Genomic DNA, 24326 nt, shown 5'->3' with positions numbered 1-24326 from the left:
GTTGAATGGAAGGTGTCTTTTCCCTAGGTCGGGGAATTCCAAGACTCGAGGGCATATTTTTAAAGTGAGGAAAGAAAGATTTTTAAAAGTTTGTGAGAAGATTTGAAGCTCGGGTGCTCGTTGTTGTGGTTCTGTTCGCCGAGCTGGGAGTTTTTGTTGCAAACGTTTCATCCCCTTTCTAGGTGACATCTTCAGTGCTTGGGACCCTCCTGTGAAGCGCTTCTGTGCTGATTCCTCCGGCTTTTATTGTGGTTTGAACCTGCCACTTCCGGTTGTCAGTTGCTGTCCGCTGCAGTGGCCGGTATATAGGGTCTAGGTCAATGTGTCTGTTAATAGAATTTGTGGATGAGTGCCATGCCTCTAGGAATTCCCTGGCTGTTCTCTGTTTGGCCTGCCCTATAATGGTGGTGTTGTCCCAATCGAATTCATGTTGTTTGTCATCTGAGTGTATGGCTACTAGGGATAGCTGGTCGTGTCGTTTCATGGCTAGTTGGTGTTCATGGATGCGGGTTGTTAGCTGTCTTTCTGTTTGTCCTATGTAGTGTTTTGTGCAGTCCTTGCATGGAATTTTGTACACTACGTTATACAGCAAAACCAATGTAGTGTACAAAATCCCATGCAAGGACTGCACAAAACACTACATAGGACAAACAGGAAGACAGCTAACAACCCGCATCCATGAACACCAACTAGCCATGAAATGACACGACCAGCTATCCCTAGTAGCCATACACTCAGATGACAAACAACATGAATTCGATTGGGACAACACCACCATTATAGGGCAGGCCAAACAGAGAACAGCCAGGGAATTCCTAGAGGCATGGCACTCATCCACAAATTCTATTAACAGACACATTGACCTAGACCCTATATACCGGCCACTGCAGCGGACAGCAACTGACAAACGAAAGTGGCAGGTTCAAGCCACTATAAATGCCGGAGGAATCAGCACAGAAGCGCTTCACAGGAGGGTCCCAAGCACTGAAGATGTCACCTAGAAAGGGGACGAAACGTTTGCAACAAAAACTCCCAGCTCGGCGAACAGAACCATAACAAAGATTTTTTTAAAAATGAGGGGCAACTTCTTTATGCAGAGTTACTTGTGTGTGTATTGAACTTCCAGAGGAAGTGGTAGATGTGGACACAGTTATAACATGTAAAAGACATTTGGAAAAGTACGTGAATATGAAATGTTTGCAGGGATATGGGCCAAGTGCTGGCAGGTGGGACTAGTTTAGTTTGGGAACTTGGTTGGCATGGACTGGTTGGACCGAAGGGTCTGTTGTCAAGCTGTATGACTCCATGACTGTACAAAACTAGCATATCACATTGTATATCATTTTTTAACATTGTTCTCGGAATGTGGGCGCCATTTCTTGTCCATTTGCTGGATGCCCTGAGAAAATGGTGGTGAAGCACACCTCAATCTCTGGAGTCTCTTGCTGGGCTACATTGGCGGGCAGCTAATTGTCAACCACATTGCTACGGAACTGGAGTCACATACATTTTTCCTTTTCTTCCACTGCAGTATTAATCCAAATTTCATTTTGGAAGTTGCTCTTGAATCTGTTTCCAGCACCCTTACAGGCTCCACACTGCAGCTGAGTAAAATAAAATCTCCTCAATGCCCTCCTGACCTCTTTACTAATTGGCTTACACCTCTGTTCTCTGGTCTCTTAACATTCTGTCACGAGAAACAGTTTCCAGTTCCTTAGTCATTCCATCAAAAGCCTTCAACATTTAGAACACCCCTGTGAATTCATAGAATCCCTACAGTGTGGAAACAGGCCCTTTGGCCCAACAAGTCTACACTAACCCTCCAAAGAGTTCCCCACCCAAACCCCTCCCCAATTACACTATATTTACCCCTAACTTACATATCCCTGAACACTATGGGACAATTTGGCGTGCCCAATCCACCTAACCTGCACATCTTTGGACTGTGGGAGGAAACCCACACAGACACGGGGAAAATGTGCAAACTCCACACAGACATTTGCCCAAGGTTGGAACTGAACTTGGATCCCTGGTGCTGTGAGACAGCAGTGCTAACCACTGAGCCACCGTTCCACCAATATATCTTTTTATAATGTTTTTCCATTGTCCATCCCGATTCCTCTGTCCTAACATCTACTTGTATCCAACTACATACTCAGCTTGACCTTTTCACATTCTTGGCAGCTGATAAAGCATTTTAGGAAAATGTTAATATTTAACACAAATCAACTGGACAGTGGTAACTAGTTTTTGCAACAGCTGTAGAGTGAAAGTGAGCTATGGTGTTAGCAAGTCAATCTTCATCAATATTGGTTATGTTCAGATTTAATGTTCCAAAAGTAGAGAAATAAAGTTTGATGAAAGATTATGAGGATGCAACAAATGACATGATACTGCACGTTATTAAAATAAATTGTTGAAGGTATCTGTTCAATTAACTGTTCTATAGATAAAATTAGGCTGTTCAGTCTTCCTTTGCCTGTCCTGCTGTTGAATGAGATGGGAGGTGATGTATGATCTTACTCCATGTTCCCTCCTTTACTCCACATCCCTTTGCTTAGCAGAGGTCTTGTCAATCATTTTTAAGTAGATAATTGATTTAGCTTCTGTCACCATTTGTGGAAGAGAATTCCAAATTTCCACTGCCTTTTGCTTCCTGCAAAGTCTGACCCTAATTTTTGGACTGCATATCCAAGCCTGAGACTCCCCGATGAGCAGAAATCGTCTTCCTCAATCTACCCTGTCTGCTCTGCTTAATATCTTGAAAGATTTGATTAAATCAACTCTCAGCCTTCTAAATTCTAGGACTTCAGTGACACATTCTTGTGACCGTGTGTTTTTTCCCATTTCCGGAGTCTAATTTGTCTGTGCTTGGTACATTTTATATCTGCTGGCTCAGTTTCTGTTCTCTTTCCATTTTCTCTTAAAACCTCTTGGGCATTGGTTTCTTGGCATCTCCCTGTAGATCAGTCACTTATTGATGACTATCTTGGAGTAATGTCCTCTCATTTTGGTCATCTCCACACATGGAAATGTTTTCTCCAATCTACCTTAATGAACTCCTTCAGAATTTTAAGTTTCTCAATCGGGTGAACCCTTAAACCTCAGTCTTCTGTAGAAAAGAGACCCTGCCTGTTCGTTCTGTCCTGCTGTAAATATTACTCTGAGTCTCTATTGTTGTCATTTCCCTTCACAAGCCTGAAGTTTTTTTTCTACCTGTTGCCACTTGACTGACTGACTTGACCTCCTGGCAGCAGTTGCACAGCCTTTGAGTGATATTACCATCATTGAATCTCCCACTGTCACCATGCTGGGGATTACCATTGACTAGAAACTGAACGGTGTAGCCATACAAGTACTGTGGTTATAAGAGTAGGCTATGATTCCTGCAGTTAGTAACTCTTTTTCCTGACTGTCAAAGCTTGTCCACCATCTACAAAGCATAAATCAGGAGTATGATGGAATACTCCATGCTTGACTGGATGAATGCAGCTCCAATAACTTGACACCATCTATGACAAAGCAGTCCACTTGATTGACACCGCATCCACAAGCATCAACCTCCCTCCACGCACTGACGCTCAGTAGCGGCAGTGCATTTACAGGATGCACTGCAGAAATTCATCAGTGCTCCTTAGACTGCATCTTCCATGCCCATGACCACTTCCATCTCGAAGGATAAGGGCAGTAGATACATGGGAACACCACTTCTCTTTCAAGCCGTTCACTGTCCTGACTTGGATATATATCGCCATTTCCTTCAGTGTGGTTTGGCTAAAATGCTGGAACTTCTAACAGCATTGTGAGTCAACCTACACCATATGGACAACAGCGGTTCAAGAAGACAGCTCACCGCCACCATATTCTGAAGGGCAGTTAGGAAAGGGAAATAAATACTGGCCCAGGCAGCAATGTCAATGTTATATTAGTGAATACAAAAAACACAGAATCACACAAACAACTCACAACTTCAGTAAAGAGGTCTGTGAGTCTTGTCAGTTTTAAAGACTACAAGCCAATCTAAACAGAGAGGGAATGTTCCAGTGCTTGACTTCCACAGGTTGTTGTGTTTGTATTAATTCACGGATGAGCTCTGTCAAGGACAACCCTTTGTAGGACAAAGTGCCTTTTCCCATTGACTATTCCCAGTGTTTTATTTCCTGCCTGTTGTTACTTCCTTGGTGACTGTAAAGATTTGACTTGTTGACCTTCCTGACTAATATTGATGGTTTTCTGTCCAGGTTTATGATCAAGAGAGCCCAGGGAAGAAATCGCTTTGGTATCAAGAACTTTAAGAAGAGATGGTTCCGGCTGACCAATCATGAGTTCACCTATCACAAGCACAAAGGTGGCCCATCATGCAGTTTTCCTTTCCTGACCAAGAGAGTTAATGTCATGCAAGGGTAGCACATTCATTGTTGATCATGTTCCACTCTGCTATGCCTCTTAACTGTGTTACTCCCAGTTGTACATTCATCAGACAGACACCAAGGGCCATTCTCTGTTGTTGATCAAGTGTGCACTTTTTTTTAAGAGTCTTATCATTAAGTCATTTAGACAATTTCTTGCCCACCACAAGATGTTCCCTAGAATCTGTCAACATGGCCTTCCTGCTCTGGGAGAAAGGAATCGATTGATTAAAATGAGCTTGTATTGTCCCTCCCATCACACGTGAACTTTATTTAGATTAGATTACTTACAGTGTGGAAACAAGCCCTTCGGCCCAACAAGTCCACACCGACCCGCCGAAGTGCAACCCACCCATACCCCTACATTTATCCCTTGCCTAACACTACGGGCAATTTAGAATGGCCAATTCACCTGACCCGCACATCTTTGGACTGTGGGAGGAAACCAGAGCACCCGGAGGAAACCCACACAGACACAGGGAGAACGTGCAAACTCCACACAGGTAGTTGCCTGAGGTGGGAATTGAACCCGGGTCTCTGGCGCTATGAGGCAGCCGTGCTAACCACTGTGCCACCTTGCTGCCCACTGCACCATGCCATAGCTTACTTGCCACTCGCCACTAACTCTGGTCACTTATTGACATGCAGAGTAAGGAGGTCACTAACCTTAGGAAGAGGTTCGATAGGTAGGTGTAAGAAGACTCTACTTCTGAACAAGACTGATACCACAGACACATCAGTACAGTATGGATAGTCACTAATAAATCCAATGCCTTGGCCAGAGATTGGTAAGAAAATGGAACCCAGCATCACAAGGAGTGGTTGAGGTGAATAGTGTAGATGCACCTACAGGAAGGCTAAGCAAAAACATGAAGGGGAAAGGAATGGAAGGATATATTAATATTAGAATTGGATAAAGAGTGGACAAAAGCTTTAGATGCCAGCATGGATCAGATGGGCTGAATGGACTGTTTCTCTGCTGGATATTCAATGTTGTGAGTTTGATCAGTTACATTGTGATTTAATGAATGACCGTAACCAGAAGGCTTCCCAGGAACAGTGAATAACTTGGGTTTTGGTGTCAGTTTGTAAGCAGCAGAATAAATGAATCTTCTTCCCAATTTTCTTTTTCAGGTGATCACCCATTGTATAATATTCCAATTGAAAATATTCTTGCGGTTGAAAAACTGGAGGAAGAATCTTTCAAAATGAAAAATGTGAGTTAAATGTAATACAGTTCCAGATGTTATTGTTTAAAATTCTGGAAGGCTCGGACAGATTGATTATATACAAACTGTTTCCAGACATTGAGTGGTCAACAATGAGGGGCTAAAGGTACAATCACAACTACCTACTTTAAATAGCACCTTACACAGTGGAAAGCATCCCTAGGACATTTCACAGGACTGTCAATCAGACTAAGATTGACACTTGAACAAAGAAGCAGGTATTGAGTCAAGAAACCAAAATCTCTGCCAATAAGAAAGGTTTTAAGGAAGATGTTAAGAGAGAGAGAGAGAGAAAGCATAGTGGAAATTTTAGGGAGGGAATGCCAGGGCCTGGAGTCCAGGCAGCTGAAGGCATGGCAAGCCTAGAATCCCTCCAGTGTGGAATCAGGCCATTCCACCCATCAAGCCCACACCGACCCTCCAAAGAGCATCCTGCACAGCCCTACCCCATCCCTGCATTTCCCATGGCTAATCTGCCAGGCCTGCACACTCTGGGAAATTAAACATGGTCAATCCACCCTAACCTGCACATCTTCATACAGTGGGGGTAAACCTGAGGAAACCGGTGCAGACACGGGGAGAATGTGCAAACCCCACACAGACAATCGCCTGAGTGTGGAATTGAACCCAGGTCCCTGGCGCTGTGAGACAGCAGTGCTAACCTCTGGGCCACCAGTGAAGTGTTTAGAATCAGGGGTCTAGAATAGAGGAAACGGTGGAATTAAATATAGAATTAGAGGAAAGTAGAAATCTTAGAGAGTTCCGGGGATGCGAGAGCTATCAGAGTGAGTGGGGACAAGATCATAGAAAAATTTCAAACCAAAGATGAAATTTTAGAATCAGGGAAATCTTTGTACTAATGTAAGTCCTGCGACAAAACCTGAAGGGGTCCTGGGAGAAGATCAGGAGGAGGACAGAAGCTGGGAGGCCAGCCAAGAATACAATGGTATGGTTGCGTCCAGAGATAATAAAAACAAAGATGTTGGTTTCTGAAGCAGTTGATGGGAAGCAAGTGCAGAGTTTGGAATTTGATGGAGATGGAAGGACAGGAGGAGGAAACCGATGCAGAATGTGCAAACTCCACACAGATAGTCACCCGAGACTGGAATTGAACCTGGGACCTTGGTGCTGTGAGGCAGAAGAGGTGGGGACAGGAAATAATGGCTACTGCCATCACCTGGTTTAATTGGGAAATAATTCCAGTTAATCTGTTGCTCCTCGCGGAATGGGCATTCCTAAACACAGCACTGAAAGCTGAGTTTCGGAAAATCTAGGAATGTACAGTTACTCATGAAAGTTGCTGAGCTTTTGTTCAAACCAGAGTTTAACTGTTACCTTGTGATGTTTGATTCAGATGTTTCAAGTTATTCAGCCGGAAAGAGCTTTGTACATACAGGCCAACAACTGCGTGGAGGCAAAAGACTGGATCGACATCTTGACTAAAGTTAGTCAATGCAACAAAAAGCGTTTGACCATGTACCATCCTTCTGCCTACCTCAATGGCCATTGGCTGTGCTGTAAGACCAGTGCAGACACTGCACCAGGCTGCACGCCGTGTACAGGGTAAGAATCCTTACACTTTATGCAGATTGTAATGACTAGCAGTGGAGCATCAGGTAGAGAGCACTCACAGAGGGAAATGACGAGGTGCAGTCCAGGATTCCCCTATTCATCAGCTGCAAAACAGGTCAAAAAATTTGCCAGCTCATTAAAGGCCGTTTGGCTCATTGTGACTGTGCAGACAAGAGTGATCCATGAGTTGTGTTGTCCTGCCTCACACTGAGAATTTTTAAAGATTTCCTTTGTGCAATCTCTAAAAGATATTTGGGGTTCTCCTGCCCTTACTGTTTCCAGTTTGGTGTTCCATATCCTAGCAACTTTAGCATTTAAAATAAATTTTCCTAACCTATCTGTACAATAACTTTATACCCACTACCTACTTACTCACACACCAGTGTAACTAATTTTCCCACTTACTTCATCAAAACTTCTCCATCGGTCTTTTTCTAAACCTCCCCGTGCTCTAATACAAACAGCTCCAATTTCATTGTCTCAGTATAATCTATAATGTGAATAGGAGCAGGACCCGACAGACCCTCTGATCTGCTCAGCTATTCAAAACAATCATGGCTGACCTTTTGACTTAACTCCCATATTAACCTTTATCGATTGACTCCCTAAGCACCCAAAAATCTATCAGCCTCAAATACAAAATGACTATCCGTGGCCCTTTTCTGCATGAAGATTTTTCTTCTCATCTTCATCTTAACAGCAAATCCTTTCCCCTGAGACTCGACTCCTGATTTTAGACGCTCCGCAGGAGTATCAGTCCTGTTTAGTCTCTTTTCATCACTGAAGCTTCTTGACACTGGTATAATTCCAGTGAGTCTCCAGTGCGTGTGATCCCCAGGATCTTGATAATTGTTCATGGAATGCCCTGCCAGTAGCAGTGGTTGACTCTCCCTCTTTATGGGCATTTAAACGGGTATTGGATAGGCATATAGAGGATAGTGGGCTAGTGTAGGTTAGGTGGGCTTGGATCGGCGCAACATCGAGGGCCAAAGGGCCTGTACTGCGCTGTATTTTCTATGTTCTATGTTCTAATTATTTCTAAAAAGTGCCCAAATGTGAACTCAGTGTTTTGGTTGCAGGGGGCAATGCTCCGTATTGGTTTAGCTTCTGATGCCCAGAATTAATTTAAATTAATTGAAAAGATGAGAATGCTGTGTGATTGAAGTGGTCTTTCTGGTTCTCTGTGCAGTGGGCTACCAGCTAACATCCAGCTCGATGTAGATGGTGACAGGGAGACTGAGCACATATATTCACTCTACAACAACTACAGGACCAAGTTAGAGAAACTACAAGGTGAAGTATATTGGCAATGCTTAAAGTATTGCTAAAAAGAGACAAGAAGTTGAAGAGTTTTGCTTTGCACTCATCAGGACTAGGACAGGAGAAACAGAATTGTGGGAAAAAAAGGGACACCATTTTATTCAGTGTGAGAGAGGGTGCTGCTCAGATTGGCCAGGAGGGGCTTGGAGCTGCAGCAAGAAAGGTTCACTCTCAATCTCAATTCACAGAACAGATTCTGATTGGTCAGGGTGTTGCCATGGAGATGCAGCGAGGATTGACTGTCTCCATGACCCCCTTTTTTTTAATGAAAAAGGTGAAATTAAAGTCAAATTCTTTTTAGGCTGCATAAATGCATTACACTGCGGTCTTGCCTGATGATCTTAAATTGGTTTCTGGTGTAACTCTTAGTCCAGGCTGGATTATTTAATAAGTGGACTCCAGTAGCAGAACCATAGCTCATGGTGGGTATGCTTTCCTGACACTTACCCGAGGTTGGGTGAGCATGGTTGGCGTGCTGCACACTGTAAGTGGTTATGTAAATTGACGTGCTTGATATGCTCCACCAGTCATACTGCCTACACACTTGGCATCACAATGACACTGACCCTATAATCTCAGAGTTATTGCCACAAAGATGAACTATTGCTCTAGAGGCCATGTAGAGAGAGGTCTTGCATGGACCCAGCAACTGATCAAATCTTCAGAATGTCCCTCACAAATAATAATTGATTAAAAGCATAACATTAATCACTGATCCATAACCAGTTAACAACCTAAACATGAGGATGCTGTTATACATGTAGTGCCTTGGTTGGGGTATTCTGCACAGTTCTGGAACCATATGAGAAAAATGGCTGTTCCAAACAAAGAAATATTTGCTGCCGATGTAATTGCGAGGGACCTGCTCACTGTTAATGAAATGTGATGTTTTTAATTGAAAATATGACACTGATTTCCATTGGATCCATAGGGCAGAATAGGAAATTATTAAATTACTGTTACAGAAGGAAAGTGCGTGGGGTTGTCCATCAAAGCGCACTGGGAATATCAGTGGAGCAGAAAATGGGATGGCAAGGGATTAGGAGAGAGGGAGAGTGAATGGGGTGGTGATGGAAGCAGAGAGAGATAAGTGGAACCCCAGAGTGCGGGGCAGTGAGTCTCAGGTATAGGCTGGGACTGCTGGGGTATGTATGCCCTCCAGCCAGCCAGGGGGCGCTGCTCCCCTATGTCTTGCTGGCAGAAGCCACCTCTGTCAGGGAGGATGCTGTCAGGTGGGGCTTGCAGAATGTAGTCATGGTGGGGCTTGGAATGGGGCAGGGTGTGCTCTCTGGTACAGCATCGGCAGAGGGAGAGCAAGAGGTTGTGCCAAAATAGGGCAATTACTGTCCACTGTAAACAATATTAAAATCGAACTTGTGATGCCCAAATGGATTTCAAACCCCAGTATCTTAATAATGTTAAAACAGAGCAATGCTAAAGGGGCATTGTTAAATGTGAGTACCTGTGCTAACTTTTATAAGTTTAGCCAGTATCTCTGCACTTATTAAACTCTGATTTCCTGGGTATTCTTGATTTCCACTAGTGACCATGCCTACAACCATCTGGTCCAGTACTCTGGAATTCCTTCTCTATAATTCTCCACTTCTTCTGAAGGAAGACTCTCCTTAAGATCTGCCTGTTTTGGTCACCTTTCCTAATATCTCATCAAGTGACTTGTATCTGACAGTATTTCTGTGAAATGCCTTGGGGAGGTAAGAACAATGCTGTAGAAATTCAAGTAGCTACTCTAGTTCTTAAAGTAATCACCTCTGTTTCACTCGTTACCAGAGGCTTGTGGCAGCAAGTCTGTATATGATGGTCCGGAGCAGGAGGAGTATTCATCATTCATCATCGATGACCCTCAGGAGACGTATAAAGTATCAAAGCAGATTCTAGCTGCTGTGCAAACCCTGGAGCTGCAGCACGCTCAGTATACAACGAATAAATTCAAGAGGACCAAGTATGGCAGCCAGTAAGAGTTGCATCTTCAAATTTTTCCTTCCTCCAACAATCTATCCCTTTGAAAATATGTTGAGTTGGATAGGATGGGAGGAGCTTATTGTGGGATTGTGTGGCCTGTTTCATCGGTTATAAATACGGTCTAACATTCCTGCTCTCACGTTGTCATCATGTGATTTATCAGTCACACAGGGACATCAACAGAGGCATGGATCATGTCTTTATCTTGGGGGCAATACATTTCAACCCCCTAGGAAAAGAGGGTGAGTGGGCAAGTCCCTTTCCTCCCCTCTCCCCTGAATTACCTATTTGCACTACTAGGCAAAAGTGAGGACTGCAGATGCTGGTAATCAGAGTCAAGATTAGAGTAGTGCTGGAAAAGCACAGCAGGTCAGGCAGCATCCGAGGAGCAGGAAAGCCTTTGTCAGAATCATGGAATGATAAAGATGGAAGCATTCAGCCCATTGTAATTGTTCCAGCTATTTGAAAGAACTTTCAGATTTGTCCCACTCCCATTCTCTTTTCCCCTAGACCTGCATTTTTTTTCCTTTTCAGCTATTTCTCCATTTTCCTTCTGAAGATTATTATAATTAAATCAGCTTTCACCACCCTTTCAGGTAGCCCATTTCAGATCACATAAATAAAGCTGCTTCATATCACCTCCAATTCCTTTGTGAAATCCTTAAATCTGTGGATACTAATCCTCCTGTCACTGGAATAGTTTCTTATGTACCTCGTCAAACTCTTCATGAATTTGAATGCCTATCAAATTGCCATTTAACCTTCTCTGCTGTAAGGGGAGCAACTCTAGCTTCTCCATATAACTGAAGGCTATCAGCCCTGAAACCAGTCCAGTAAATCTCCTTCTCCACACCTTGACTTCCTTTCCAACATTGGACACAATCCTCCAGCTGAGATCTATCCAGGGTTTCCTAATCATTTAGCTTAGATTAGATTAGATTACTTACAGTGTGGAAACAGGCCCTTCGGCCCAACAAGTCCACACCGAACCGCCGAAGCGCAACCCACCCATACCCCTACATTTACCCCTTACCTAACGCTACGGGCAATTTAACATGGCCAATTCACCTGACCCGCACATCTTTGGACTGTGGGAGGAAACCGGAGCACCCGGAGGAAACCCACGCAGACACGGGGAGAACGTGCAAACTCCACACAGTGTCGCCTGAGTTGGGAATTGAACCCGGGTCTCAGGCGCTGTGAGGCAGCAGTGCTAACCACTGTGCCACCGTGCTGCCCACTAGCATAGTTTCCTTGTTTTCGTATTCATTATTCCTATTTAAAGTTCTGTGAATTCAGATGGCGCCGATTTCAACTGTGTGACAAACTGTACTGGAAAGTTCATTGAAATGTGTATGTTGTTTTCTCTTGTAGGGAGCATCCAATTGGTGATAAGTCTCTTCAGTGTTACATAACTCAAAACTCAGGATCTTCAACCAATTCTGTGTGACGAACTGCCTTAAGAAAGACCTGAGGGTGCCAAGAGTATTACTCTAATAGCTGAAGGTGCTGGATATTTAGCAACCACAGACTGAACACGAGGTTTAAAACGCAGAACATAATTCGTTATCATTTGTACAGATTTGGAGCATTCAACTTACTCACTTTCTTTACGATTTTAACAATGTTTTCACAAACAGTTAGTGTGCACTTTAGTCGTCTGATGGTACCGGATGACTAGCCATTTGCCTTTTAAGGCAATTATTTTATACCTGCTTCGGGGAGTGATCAGTTCAATGATCATTGAAAGTGAACCAGTCTTCAAGCAATCCATTGTAATGTCGTGCGGATGGAAACTGTGCTGAGTATTGAAGTAAGGAAGCAATAGAACCTCACCAGCTGCAAGCGCACAAGAGAGAACTCTGGTAACATCACCAAACTGGAAGCCAGGATGGAGAGGGAGCTTCCTGCCCAGTATCCCAATTAAGGGGGAGGTGGTGTCGGAGTCTCAGCAGAGCCTTGTTAATATACCCTTTGGACATGTCAACATCAGTTAGTATTCGCCCTACTTCCTTATAGAGTGACAGGGAAGACATCCATTAATAGTATTACTTTCTGAATCATACCCCAGACCGCTCCTCTCCCCTCCTGGATTGAGGATTCTGTTTCTAGTGAGAGGAGCCCAGTGTTGCTACAGTGTCCGATCCATCAAGTTCACAGGCACTGCTGTCTTCTACAGATGGTGCCAGTGTGTGTGCATGAGGCCAATACGCACCAAGAGTCCTGTCCCAGTGATTATTGATTTGAGTCACTCGGGCTGAAACTCTTATCTGTAGTTGGGAAAACAGACTCTGTGCCATTTCCTGTTGTATGTGCAGTCATAAAAAGCCCCCGCAGTTGGGTATGCTGTACCAAGTTGTACTACAATCCACCTGACACAGTATAATGACTGAAGGTGCAGTGATCTTGCATTGGTGCATCCCCTATCAGGGCTTTGCGAAATGGAATGTTACTCATGCACTGTGAAAAAAGTCATTTGTTAATACCATTACTAATGACAGTTATAGAGTTTAGGACCCAGGCATTCTGCTGTGGCATATGTACTGACCCCAATGCCTCCTGCTTCAATTTTAACAGAAAGCAGGGCTGAAATCTTCATTTGTAAACAAGGGATGGAAAAAAGATCACAATGGTAGGTAGATAGAATTCCTCTGACTTCGCAGGGAGTTGTCCATTATTAAGTATCTGGTTTAATGGAAGCACTGTCCTAGTGTTAGAATTGGTTTATCGTGTTTTAGAAAAATGTTGAATAAATTGTATAGTAGGTAAGACTCCTGATCCAGTAAAAGGAAGATGGATTGAGAAATGTTTAATAATGTGGAGAGTCCCCAATTGACCTGCCAGCTGATGCGATTCTCCTTCAGTGCTTGCAACTTAACACTTTACCTGTGTTACTAATCGGACTCCTTGCATTTTTATCTGCCAAATAAAATCGCAAGTTTTTAACAGCTGTCTGCTCATGTCTTTAACACAACTGGTTGAAATGTTCCGAAGGGGAAGGGGTAAAGCAAGAGTGTAAATAGGGAAGTATAGCAATGAAGATGGGACAGCAGAGGTGACTGGGTGGCATTGCTGCCTCACAGCAGCAGGGACCCAGGTTCGATTCCACCCTCGGGCAACTGTCAGTGTGGAGTTTGCAAATTCTCCCTGTGTCTGTGTGGGATTTCTCTGGGTGCTCTGGTTTCCTCCCACAGCCTGAAGATGGCCAGATTAGGTGGATTAGCCATGCTAAATCATCCAGGGATATGCAAGCTAGGTGGGTTAGCCATGGGAAGTGCAGGGTTCTGGGTGTGATGCTTTTTCAAGGGTTGATGTGGACTCAATAGGCCGAATGGCCTGCTTCCACACTATAGGAATTCCAAGGTAAATCATGGCCTGAAAAGTGTACTTCTCAGAATGGGACATGGACTTGAGTGACATGCATCATTAAACAATTATGAATATCTTATTCCTTTTCACCTATTCTTCAAGTGAACTTCACATTTTCCAACTACAGGTTGTTCTGCTGTAATGCATGTTTTCTTAACACGGGTTTGCTATAACACAATTGAAAAATTGGGGACACTGTTTCTAAAGTTTTAAAGTGTGTATTGGTTATAACGTGATTCCGGCCTTATTAGTGTAAATGGTGCTGCTATCATGCAATTTTCTTATCACATGGGATTGCATGGGAATAGAAGTACCGCGTTATAGCAGACCTGACTGTTTATTGGTGGAGGATTAGACAACAAATGATGTGCATGGTGCCTGTCAGAAATCTCTGGACACACTGTAGCATTTTATAGACAATTTATATGCACTGTTTTGGCAATATGAGGACAGTGTGCACAACAAGATTCCAGAGCCAGCAGTGAGATAAATGGTTAATAAAGTTTTTGTGATGTTGGCTGAAGGAAATCATGATCCAGAATAATGGGTCAAACTACCTTGTTGTTCTTCAGGGCAGTGCCGTGTGAATATTTTCCATCCACCTGAGTGGGAAACTGAGGTCCCCAATTAATATCTCATCCAAAAGACAGCACCTCTGCCAGTTCAGCACCCCCTCAGTGCTGGGTTCAGCTTCAAGGTGGGCTAATTGTCTGGAATAGTTGGAATGGAATCTGACAATCTACAAACATGGACCTTGTTGCTGTCATTTCCATCTGACTGATTCCATGACACAGGGCCAGAGGGTTACCCATTGTGTGTGTGTGGGGTTTTCTTATAGCGAGAGGGTCAATTTCTGTATGGAGAAAGTGAGGACTGTAGATGCTGGAGATTAGAGTCCAGGCTCCTCAGATGCTGCCTGACCTGCTGTGGTTTTCCAGCGCCACTCTAATCTTGACTCTAATCTCAATTTCTGTATGTCTCCTGTTGACTGTCAACTCTCTGTTGAGAGTATGTTGCTGGAAAAGCACAGCAGGTCAGGCAACATCTGGAACCGGGCTCCAGCCTATTGAGTCCACATCAACCCTTGAAAAAGCATCACACCCAGACGATTTTCCTGCTCCTTGGATGCTGCCTGACCTGCTGTGCTTTTCCAGCAACACACTCTCAACTCTGATCTGCAGGCCTCACTTTCTCCTAGTTGATGTCAACTCACTGTCTCCATCCCATCAGTGAACAGTCCTCGACATGTTGTGCATATTGATGTTAAGCTATGAACAAATCAGGATTGCTGTGAACTGAATGTTGAGAAGACCATCAACCTCAATGTTATTCTCTTCATACTGACTCTACCTTAATCAACTGCTCAAATTACACCAGTCCAGGCAATGCCTATTCATCACCAGGGAGGAGAAAGTGAGGACTGCAAATGCTGGAGATCAAAGCTGAAAATGTGTTGCTGGAAAAGCGCAGCAGGTCAGGCAGCATCCAAAGAGCAGGAGAATCGACGTTTCGGGCATGAGCCCTTCTTTCGGAATCCTGAAGGGCTCAGGATTCCTGAAGAAGGGCTCATGCCCGAAACGTTGATTCTCCTGCTCTTTGGATGCTGCCTGACCTGCTGCGCTTTTCCAGCAACACATTTTCAGCGCTATTCATCACCAGCCTCTTTGTCTTTTTCCCCACCTCAGCCTCACAGCAACGGAGACATTAACTGTGATTTGATGAGCATTTCTCCACTAGCCATCATGCCAGCCACCATCAACTTCGGAAGGGCTTGAATTTTGGCTGTATGTTCTTCTGTTCCATTTCCCCACCATCCCATGATGACATACAATGTCTCTGAATCCCCCAAGTTACTGAATTGAATATCATGCTGTTTTTTTTTGCACAACCTTTTGCATTCTTGACCTCCCTCATCCCTCTGCAATCTACTCCAATCTTGCACCTTCTCCTGCATTCTCCAATTCCCCCACAGCCTCCCGTCCTCACTCATGCCCTCCGATCCTCTCCTGCACCGTGCCCCCAATCCTCTCCTGCAGCTTCAAATTCTCTCACTCCACAATCCAATCTTCATCTCCTCCCACCCTCGAATCTTCTCCTGAGTCATTTTCTCATCCCTGCGTTAAGTTGCATTCTGTACTGTAGAACACTCTCTCGAAATCTCTATATCTTTTCATTGTTCTGTCTCACTTCCATAATCACAAATGCTATTTTTCCCACACCTTGGTTTTGTGTCACTCCTTCTCCATGTTCATCCAACTCTTCTATTTCTTATGTTAAGGACATTGTATAAATACCAATTGGTTTGAAGGAGGTATAAGTATGGGATATTGGCGAGGTCAGAATGATTGGGTAAAAAATGAGGTCTGCAGATGCTGGAGATCACAGTTGAAAATGTGTTGCTGGTTAAAGCACAGCAGGTTAGGCAGCATCCAAGGAATATTCCTTGGAGGTCAGAATGATGGCATTACTCCTGACCTTAATTGCTCACCCACAAATGAGGCAATTAATGTAGAGATGTTTAGAGGACAGAAAGGCATGGTTCATCCAATTCACTTTAAAGTTATCAAATCATGCAAAGACACAGCACGTTTAGCCCACCCTTCCTGTGGTGGCTATTTGGAAGAACTATTGAACCCATGCCATTCCTATGCCATTTCCCCATTTTCCGCCCTTCAAGGAGTTACCCAATTATCCCATCCTAGAGCCACATGAGATGTTAGTGGGTTGTTGACTGACTATGGGGGAAAGTGAGGACTGCTGTGCTAAATATACTCAAAGAGGGAGGTGTAGAATGGAGAATATCAAAGATTCACTGAGTGCAGAACATTTTCCTTCTGTTGGGTAGTTGATCCTTGTTCTGACAGTGACCCCAGGTATTCCAGATCTCAGAACCAGGGGATTTATTTCATCAGCATCTAACCCGTCAAATTCCTTTATTTCAATCAGACCTCCTCTCTGTGAATAAAGGCCTAGTTCATGCAATCTCTCCTTAGAGGACAATCCTCTCATCCCAGGAATCAGTATTCTAAGCCTTTGTTGGATTATTCCAATGCACAGTCTTCCCTTCATGGAACGGCAGAGCTCAAGGCGTGACCTCACCAAAGCCTGGTCAATATTTCTTAACCAACCTGTCCAGGTGGGTTGTAGCACACCACTGGGTGCAGATGGGACTTGCACTCAGGCCTTCAGAGATAGGAAGCCTACCATTGCACCATGAGAATCCTTCACCACAGCTTTGGATAATTGCAGCAAGACTTAAGAATCAATGGAGCCATACAGCACAGAAACAGACCCTTCGGTCCAATTCACCTGTGCTGAACAAGTGTCCTAAACTAGACTGGTCCCACTTGGCTTTTCAATGTAGATTAGATTACTTACAGTGTGGAAACAGGCCCTTCGGCCCAACAAGTCCACACTGACCCGCCGAAGCGCAATCCACCCAGACCCCTACATTTGCCCCTTACCTAAGAGTACGGGCAATTTAGCATGGCCAATTCACCTGACTTGCAGGTCAGGTGAAGACTTGCACATCTTTGGACAAGACTTGTGCAAGACTTGCACATCTTTGGACTGTGGGAGGAAACCAGAGCACCCGGAGGAAACCCACGCAGACACGGGGAGAATGTGTAAACTCCACACAGACAGTCGCCTGAGTCGGGAATTGAACCCGGGTCTCTGGCGTTGTGAGGCAGCAGTGCTAACCACTGTGCCACCATGCTGCCCACAGCTGTGGTTGACTTCTCAACCTTTTCCCATTCAAGTACTTGTCAAAATGGCCTTTAAATGTTGCAACTGTACCTGCACCCAACACTTCCTCTGGAAGTTCATTCCACATACGAACCACCCTCTGTGTGAAAAAGTTGCCCTTCTGGTTCCTTTTAATTCTCCACTCACCTTAAAATTATGCCCTCTAGTTTTGAACTCCCCAAACCTACGTGAAAGACCTTTGCTATTTACCTATCCATGTCTCCTTTGATTTTATAAAGCTATATAACCCTTTAACCTCCCACACTCCAGTGAAAAAGACCCAGCTTAACCAATCTCTCCCCATAACTCAAACCTTCTAATCCTGGTAAATCTTTTCTGCATTCTCTGCAATGTAATAATATCCTTGTTAAAGGAGGAATAACTTCCTCACTTTGATACTGAGTATTGGAAGGTAGTGTGGTCAGCAAAGGCTTCGGTCCGCAAGATCTAACAACCTTCCAAACACAGTCCCCAACACGTTGACTCCCATGCGTAACATATCACCAAATACAATCCCCACCTCACACACAGACGTATGCGGAGACCCTCAAAGATACAAATCAACTCTCACACAGAAATACTCAGAGACCCTCAAAGATGCAATCTCTCAGAGAGAGAGAGAGAGATGCAGAGACCGTCAAAAGATGCAATCTAACTCCCAGCGCAGAGATATATGCAGAGATATCAAAGTTGCAATTTCACACACACAGATATATGCAGAGACCATTAAAGCTGCAATTTCACACACACACACACATATATGCAGAGGCCATCAAAGTTGCAATTTCACACACACACAGAGATAAATGCAGAGACCATTAAAGATGCAACTTAACTCTCCCACACACACACACAGATACATGCAGATATCCTCAAAGATGCAATCTCACACACACACAGACATATGCAGATATTCTCAGATGCAATCCAACACACGCAGATATATGTAGATACTTAAGAGATGCAATCCAGCACAGACTCCCACGTCCCCTTTCTGGCTGTGCACGGCTCTGATTCGAGCAGGATTGGAAGCCTCTCCTCCCAGCTCCCTCCCCCCTACCGTCCTCCCTCCCCCCCGGGGCAGCTTTCAGATCACTGACCCTGGGCCAGGCCGTGGGATCCCGGACTGTGTGTGGACGCTGCTTGTCCCTGTGTCGGCCTCTCGCCATGGCTGGGAGGTTGTACCGCGTAGCCTTGCTGTGCCTTACCATGTCCCAGGCGGTGTCCTGTGAGTATCTCCCTGATCAGTGCGCCTCCATCCTCCCACCACCACCCCCCCCCCCTTCTCCGTCCCCGGGATTTCCCGGAGCCAGCGCAATCCGATCGAGTTTGTTTTGGTGCATTCCTTACCGCAGAGGTCTGCAGGCTCCACATCAGGGCGCCTGGCCGTGAGGCTGACAGTGATCAGTCACAGATGAATGTTGCGGTCAGTGGAACTGTCATTAGGAGGGTTTTTAAACCCTTTCAGATCCGTTACTCAGCCACTAATTGCACATGAACTGGAAGCAAATCGGTCAGATTGTAACACCTCTCTCTCTCTCTCATCCTGTTTAGTCAGGGTGCAACTGAGATGGGCAAGACAGGGGCAAACTTTGAACTATTGAAAGGTGCAGCTAAGGTCTGACTTCAATATTTGATACAGTGTGCACTGCCCTCGTTCGATTTGTTGTGAATTATACGTCCTCTGTTTCATTTTCCCACACGACCGTCAGATTCAATTGACAGCTTTTGCAAACAAAAAGGACCTTGGTGGGGAAATTCTGGCTGAAAGGGCTAATTAGTCACCCAGACTAGGCCAGCCTATCAAGATGCTCTCCAGTCAAACATGTCATGCCCTTAAATATTATCATTCTGGTTTTCAAATCCTCCCCTGGCCAATCTGCCTCTCCCTATCATTGTAACTTCCTCCAGACCCACCACTCTCAGATCTCTGCTTTCCTCCAATTCTAGTCCCCCAATTTCCATCGTTCCACCATTGGTGACTGGCCTAACCTCCAGCTTTGGAATTTCCTTTCCAAGTCTTTCAGCCTCTCTCCTGCCCCTTTAAGATGCTGCTTAAAATCAGACTCCTCTTTAGGCATTTATTCTAATTTCTCTGCTTGTGTCTTCGGGTGAAGATATTGCTCCAGTGAAACACCTTGAGAACTTTCACTATGTTAAAGACACTACGTAAATGCAGGTTGGTTTTTGTTATTAGGTACAAACAGCAGCCCACAGGAAATTCAGGGCAGAATGGCCACCAGAATCGAGAGTCGTAGGTAACTCAAGTTAAAGTCGCAGAGTTCTGTGTTCACAAAATTGAATCAGTTGAAGAAAGTCCTCTTCCCATCCTACCTTTCTCTGCCAGACTCAGCAGCTCAGTGTCATTGATAACAACTCCACGGCTGCCTCTCACAACTACCTCACCCTCTGGAGCTAGCGCTTTCCAATGTTGCTGCATGCTCCCAACTCCACAACCTCCATCACCAAACTGCAATGAACCCAAGTGTGCATCTTTCATCGATCATTACACAAAATCAGCATCTTCACCAACTCCCACGGTACTCAGGGCAGTAAATAGAAGTGTGACATAAAATCAGATCAATTTGCCATCATTCAGCTCATCATGCCTGTGATGACCCTTTAAAGAATATCCAATCAGCTCCATTCTGCTGTCCCTTCTCCATAACTCTGCAAACTTCCCTTTCTCGAGCAGTTATTCAGTTCCCTTCAGAAGTTCCAAGGAATCCACTTCCACTGCCCTTTCATTTTCCAGTGTGGCTATAATATTAAATTAAGCTTTTTGAACATTCACAAACAGTGCAATACTGCTCCAGTTGACTTCAGAAATTATGGTAAATCTGTGCTTCCAATAATATTTTGGATAATGTGGGATGAAAGTTCATGTCACCAAAGTAGTGCCATGGGAGGCTTGGTAAAGTTTACAAAGCCTGTGTTTTTAGGTAGACTTCCTAATAGAATTATTGAATGGTTGCTGTCCGCATTATTGTGACATTGAGAAGCTGGGTTACAGATTGTTGAGTTGAAAATGTGTTGCTGGTTAAAGCACAGCAGGTTAGGCAGCATCCAAGGAATAGGAAATTCGACGTTTCGGGCATAAGCCCTTCCTGATGAAGGGCTTATGCCCGAAACGTCGAATTTCCTATTCCTTGGATGCTGCCTAACCTGCTGTGCTTTAACCAGCAACACATTTTCAACTGTGATCTCCAGCATCTGCAGACCTGATTTTTTACCCTACAGATTGTTGAGGTCTGTCTATTCGTTACTGGCTTCCTACCCCTCTCACCACTCCATCCTTTTTTCCTCATCTTTACCCCTCCTTCTCCTCTTCCTCCTGCCTCCTTGCCTCTTTCCAGCTCCTCTTCCACATTCCCTTTTTCTGCACTGTCCTCCCATCTTCCTCTTATCCCTTCTCACCTCCTTCCCCTTCCTGCTCTCCACCTCCTCTACACACCAGCCAATACCCTCCCCCTCTTTCCTTGTCTCTCCATTCCAATTGTTATGATGATATACCAACAATCATGGCTGAGGAGTACAAATTATGAGGTGACCCTAAAAGACTTTACCATGGAGGGAGCCATTGTTGACCTTGACTGCCCTCTGGTGGCCATTCAGCTAAAGAAGCAACTGGAGAGTCAGATATCCCTGTTGGTTCCTGACTTGTGACTGGTTAAAATGGGGAGCACTTGTTTGGGAAGCCACTCAGGAGACTTGTCAAGAACGTGCAGAGGTTAAAGTGAGGTGTTGGATGGATTGCATAAACTTCCAAACCATCCATCTACCCAACTCTTCCAGCACCACTGGGCCTGCACATGGGTGGAGCCATGTAGATTGTAGATTGTGCATTGGGTCTGTCCACCATTTCAGAACTCATCGAATCAGAGTCATTCCCTAATCCAGGTAGTGCCTAAAAAGAAAAAGAGAACTTGCATTTCCTTGACATCATCCTTCACCTTAGAACGTTTCGAAGTGCTTTACTGTAAGTGGGATACTTTCAAAGTGTGTTCCTGTTAAAGTGTAAAATTGAAAGTAATGGACAACAAAAAGAAGATTTGATAGGATCTACTTTCAACATTTGCTTCACCAACTCACACGACCAGTACATTGGTCACATCTACCCAGAGGGCTTCTGTAGATGAACCTTTAATGTAGACTAAGCCCTTGCTTTAGGTGACTCTGCTTAATATCAGTGAATTCTAACCTTGTTGATTCTTTGGACTCGTTTTTCTACCTCATATTGCCTTTCTTGTAACTGTTATTAGAGTGTGCTGTCGGTGTCCTGAGTTGTACTTTGACATCAGGAGTTGTGATTGTTCATTAGTGTAGCTGAAAATGTGTTGCTGGAAACGCGCAGCAGGTTAGGCAGCATCCAAGGAACAGGAAATTCGATGTTTCGGGCATAAGCCCTCCTTATGCCCAAAACATCGAATTTCCTGTTCCTTGGATGCTGCCTGACCTGCTGCGCTTTTCCAGCAACACATTTTCAGCTCTGATCTCCAGCATCTCCAGACCTCACTTTCTCCCCTTCATTAGTGTAGCACCTACACCCCAGACTCTCTCACCTTTTTGTTCTGATGGTGAGCAAGTGGACATCACTGCTCCAGTGTACCTGGGCCATTCTATTTGCTCTGATCCCAGGGAAAAGAGTGAATCACGGGTAGGAGCAGGAGCAAGTTGTGTCCACTCAGCCATGAAATGGGCAGCATGAAACAGCGGAACTTAAAACAAGCAATTGGTGGAGAGCAGGAGCAGAGTGGGTGAGGCTGGAGGTGCGCATTGTCAGCAGCAGATGGTACGGCCACAGGGCACTGCTACTGTAGGAACAGGGTTTCAAGATTGGTCCTGGCACTCTGCCCCATCATGTGGAAGGGGCTGGGGTAGTAACTGTCAATGGGAGAAGCTGACTTTCCCAATCCTGGCTTTCCTGTAATAATCAAGCATGAAACAGAGCAGAAAACAACAACGTTAAAGCCATTGCAGAAACTTGGTTGAGCGAAGGCTGGACTGGCAGGTCAGTATCCCAGAGGTGACATGTTTCAGAGAGGGATATAAATGGGTGAGAGAGTTGCATTACTGATTAAGGAGGATTTCACAGCTACACTGGGAGAGGACATCTTGGACGGATCATCGTGTGAAGTGTTAGGGATAGAATGCAGGAATAAGAAAGGTGGAGTCACTATGCAGGGGTTATATTATAGGCCTGACAATAGGCAGTAGGTGATAGAGGAACAGATGTGTAAGTAGATCATGGAAATACATAAAACAACAGAGTTGTGGTGGGTGATTTTAAAGTCTCCGGTATTGACTGGGACTCCCAGACTTAGTGCTAGGAGCTTAGCCGGAGCAGAATTTGTTTGGTGCATCCAGGAAGATTTCTTACAACAGTATGTAGTTGGTCCAACCAAGAAGGGGGTGTACAAGATCTTGAACTGGGGAATGAGCCTGGCCATGTGATTAATGTTTCGGTACAGGAGTATTTTGGGAACAGTGATCATAACTCTGCAATTTTTAATGTAGCTATGGACAAGGATAAGATTGGTCCTTGGATGAAAGTGCTAAATTGGGAGAAGGCTGATTACAACAGTATTAGGCAGGAACTGGTGACATTAGATTGGGGGAGGCTGTTTGAGGGTAAATCCACATTGATGTGTGGGAGCTTTTTAAAAGGCTAGTTGATCAGAGTTCAGGACCAACATGTCCCTGTGAGGATGAAAGATAATGGTGGTGAGATTCGAGAATCTTGGATGACAAGAGATACTGAAAGTTTAGTCAAAAAGAGCAAGGTAAAATACTGAAGGTTTACGAAACTGAAATAAGACAAGGTTCTTGAGAAATATAAAGGAAGGAGGAAAGGACTTAAACAAAGAATTATGAGGGCTAAAAGAGTCCAGAAATTTCCTTGGAAAGTAGAATTAAAGAGAATCCCAAGGCATTTTATGCAGATATTAGGATCAAGGGGGTAACCAGGGATAGAGTAAGTCTATTCCAGGACAAAGGAGGGACTTTATGTGTGGAGCCGGAGAAAATAGCCTTAATTGGGACTTGGCATTGGCCAGTGAGTCTTACATCAGTGGGAGGGAAATTATTGGAGAAGATTCTTAGGGACAGGGTTTACCAACATTGGGAAAAGAATGGACTTGTTAGCAATAGGCTTTCTGCGTGGGAGGTCTTGTCTCACCAATTTGATTTTTTTTGAGGAAGGGATAAAGATGATTGAGCGCAAGTCAATGGATGTTGTCTACTTTACTAAAATATTTGACAAGGTCCCTTATGGTAGGCCAGTACAAAAGATAAAGTCACATGGTGAGTTGGTAAATTGGATGTAAAGTTGGCTTGGTCATAGAAGACAGAGGGTAGTTGTGAAGGTCTGTGACCAGTGGTGTTCCACAGGAATCAGTGCTGGGACCTCTGCTGTTTGTAACAAATATAGAAGATTGAGATGAAAATGTAGTTGGGCTTGATTAGTAAGTTTGCAGTTGACATGAAAATTGGTGGATAGTGAGGAAGGTTGTCAAAGGGCACAGCAGGATATAGATCAGTTAGAATTTGGGTGGAAAAATGGCAGATGGAGTTCAATCTGGACAAGTGTGAGATGATGCATTTTGGAAGGTCAAATGCACGAGGAAAGTATACAGGTAGTGGTAGGACCTTTAGGAGCATTGAAAGCCAGAGGGATGTTGGGTTTCAAGTCTATAGCTCC

The 24326-nt window shown here is 44.4% G+C and overlaps 2 protein-coding genes across 4 annotated transcripts in view; both read left to right on the top strand.

The window, feature by feature from the left end:
• rasa3 (RAS p21 protein activator 3) overlaps window positions 1–13456 on the top strand; it is a 192121-nt gene extending 178665 nt beyond the window's left edge. For both annotated transcript variants that reach the window (XM_060825837.1, XM_060825838.1), the window contains exons 19-24: window positions 4242–4348; window positions 5544–5626; window positions 6993–7201; window positions 8400–8503; window positions 10319–10502; window positions 11885–13456. In XM_060825837.1, the coding sequence (XP_060681820.1) occupies window positions 4242–4348; window positions 5544–5626; window positions 6993–7201; window positions 8400–8503; window positions 10319–10502; window positions 11885–11960 (763 nt within the window). In that variant the 3' untranslated portion in view covers window positions 11961–13456. The remainder of the gene's footprint in view (window positions 1–4241; window positions 4349–5543; window positions 5627–6992; window positions 7202–8399; window positions 8504–10318; window positions 10503–11884) is intronic.
• Window positions 13457–18710: 5254 nt separating this feature from the next.
• pros1 (protein S) overlaps window positions 18711–24326 on the top strand; it is a 64780-nt gene continuing 59164 nt past the window's right edge. The window contains exon 1 of one of the 2 annotated variants that reach the window (XM_060826482.1): window positions 18711–18854. In XM_060826482.1, coding sequence (XP_060682465.1) covers window positions 18794–18854 — 61 coding nt within the window. In that variant the 5' untranslated portion in view covers window positions 18711–18793. Of the gene's footprint in view, window positions 18855–22576; window positions 22638–24326 lie in introns of those variants that run through there. The other variant, XM_060826483.1, reaches the window with a different exon arrangement.

Source organism: Hemiscyllium ocellatum, chromosome 6 (assembly GCF_020745735.1).
Source record: "Hemiscyllium ocellatum isolate sHemOce1 chromosome 6, sHemOce1.pat.X.cur, whole genome shotgun sequence".
NCBI classification, from domain to species: Eukaryota; Metazoa; Chordata; class Chondrichthyes; order Orectolobiformes; family Hemiscylliidae; genus Hemiscyllium; species Hemiscyllium ocellatum.
The sequence above is the reverse complement of the archived record's forward strand: the minus strand, read 5'-3'. Positions and strand labels throughout refer to the sequence as shown.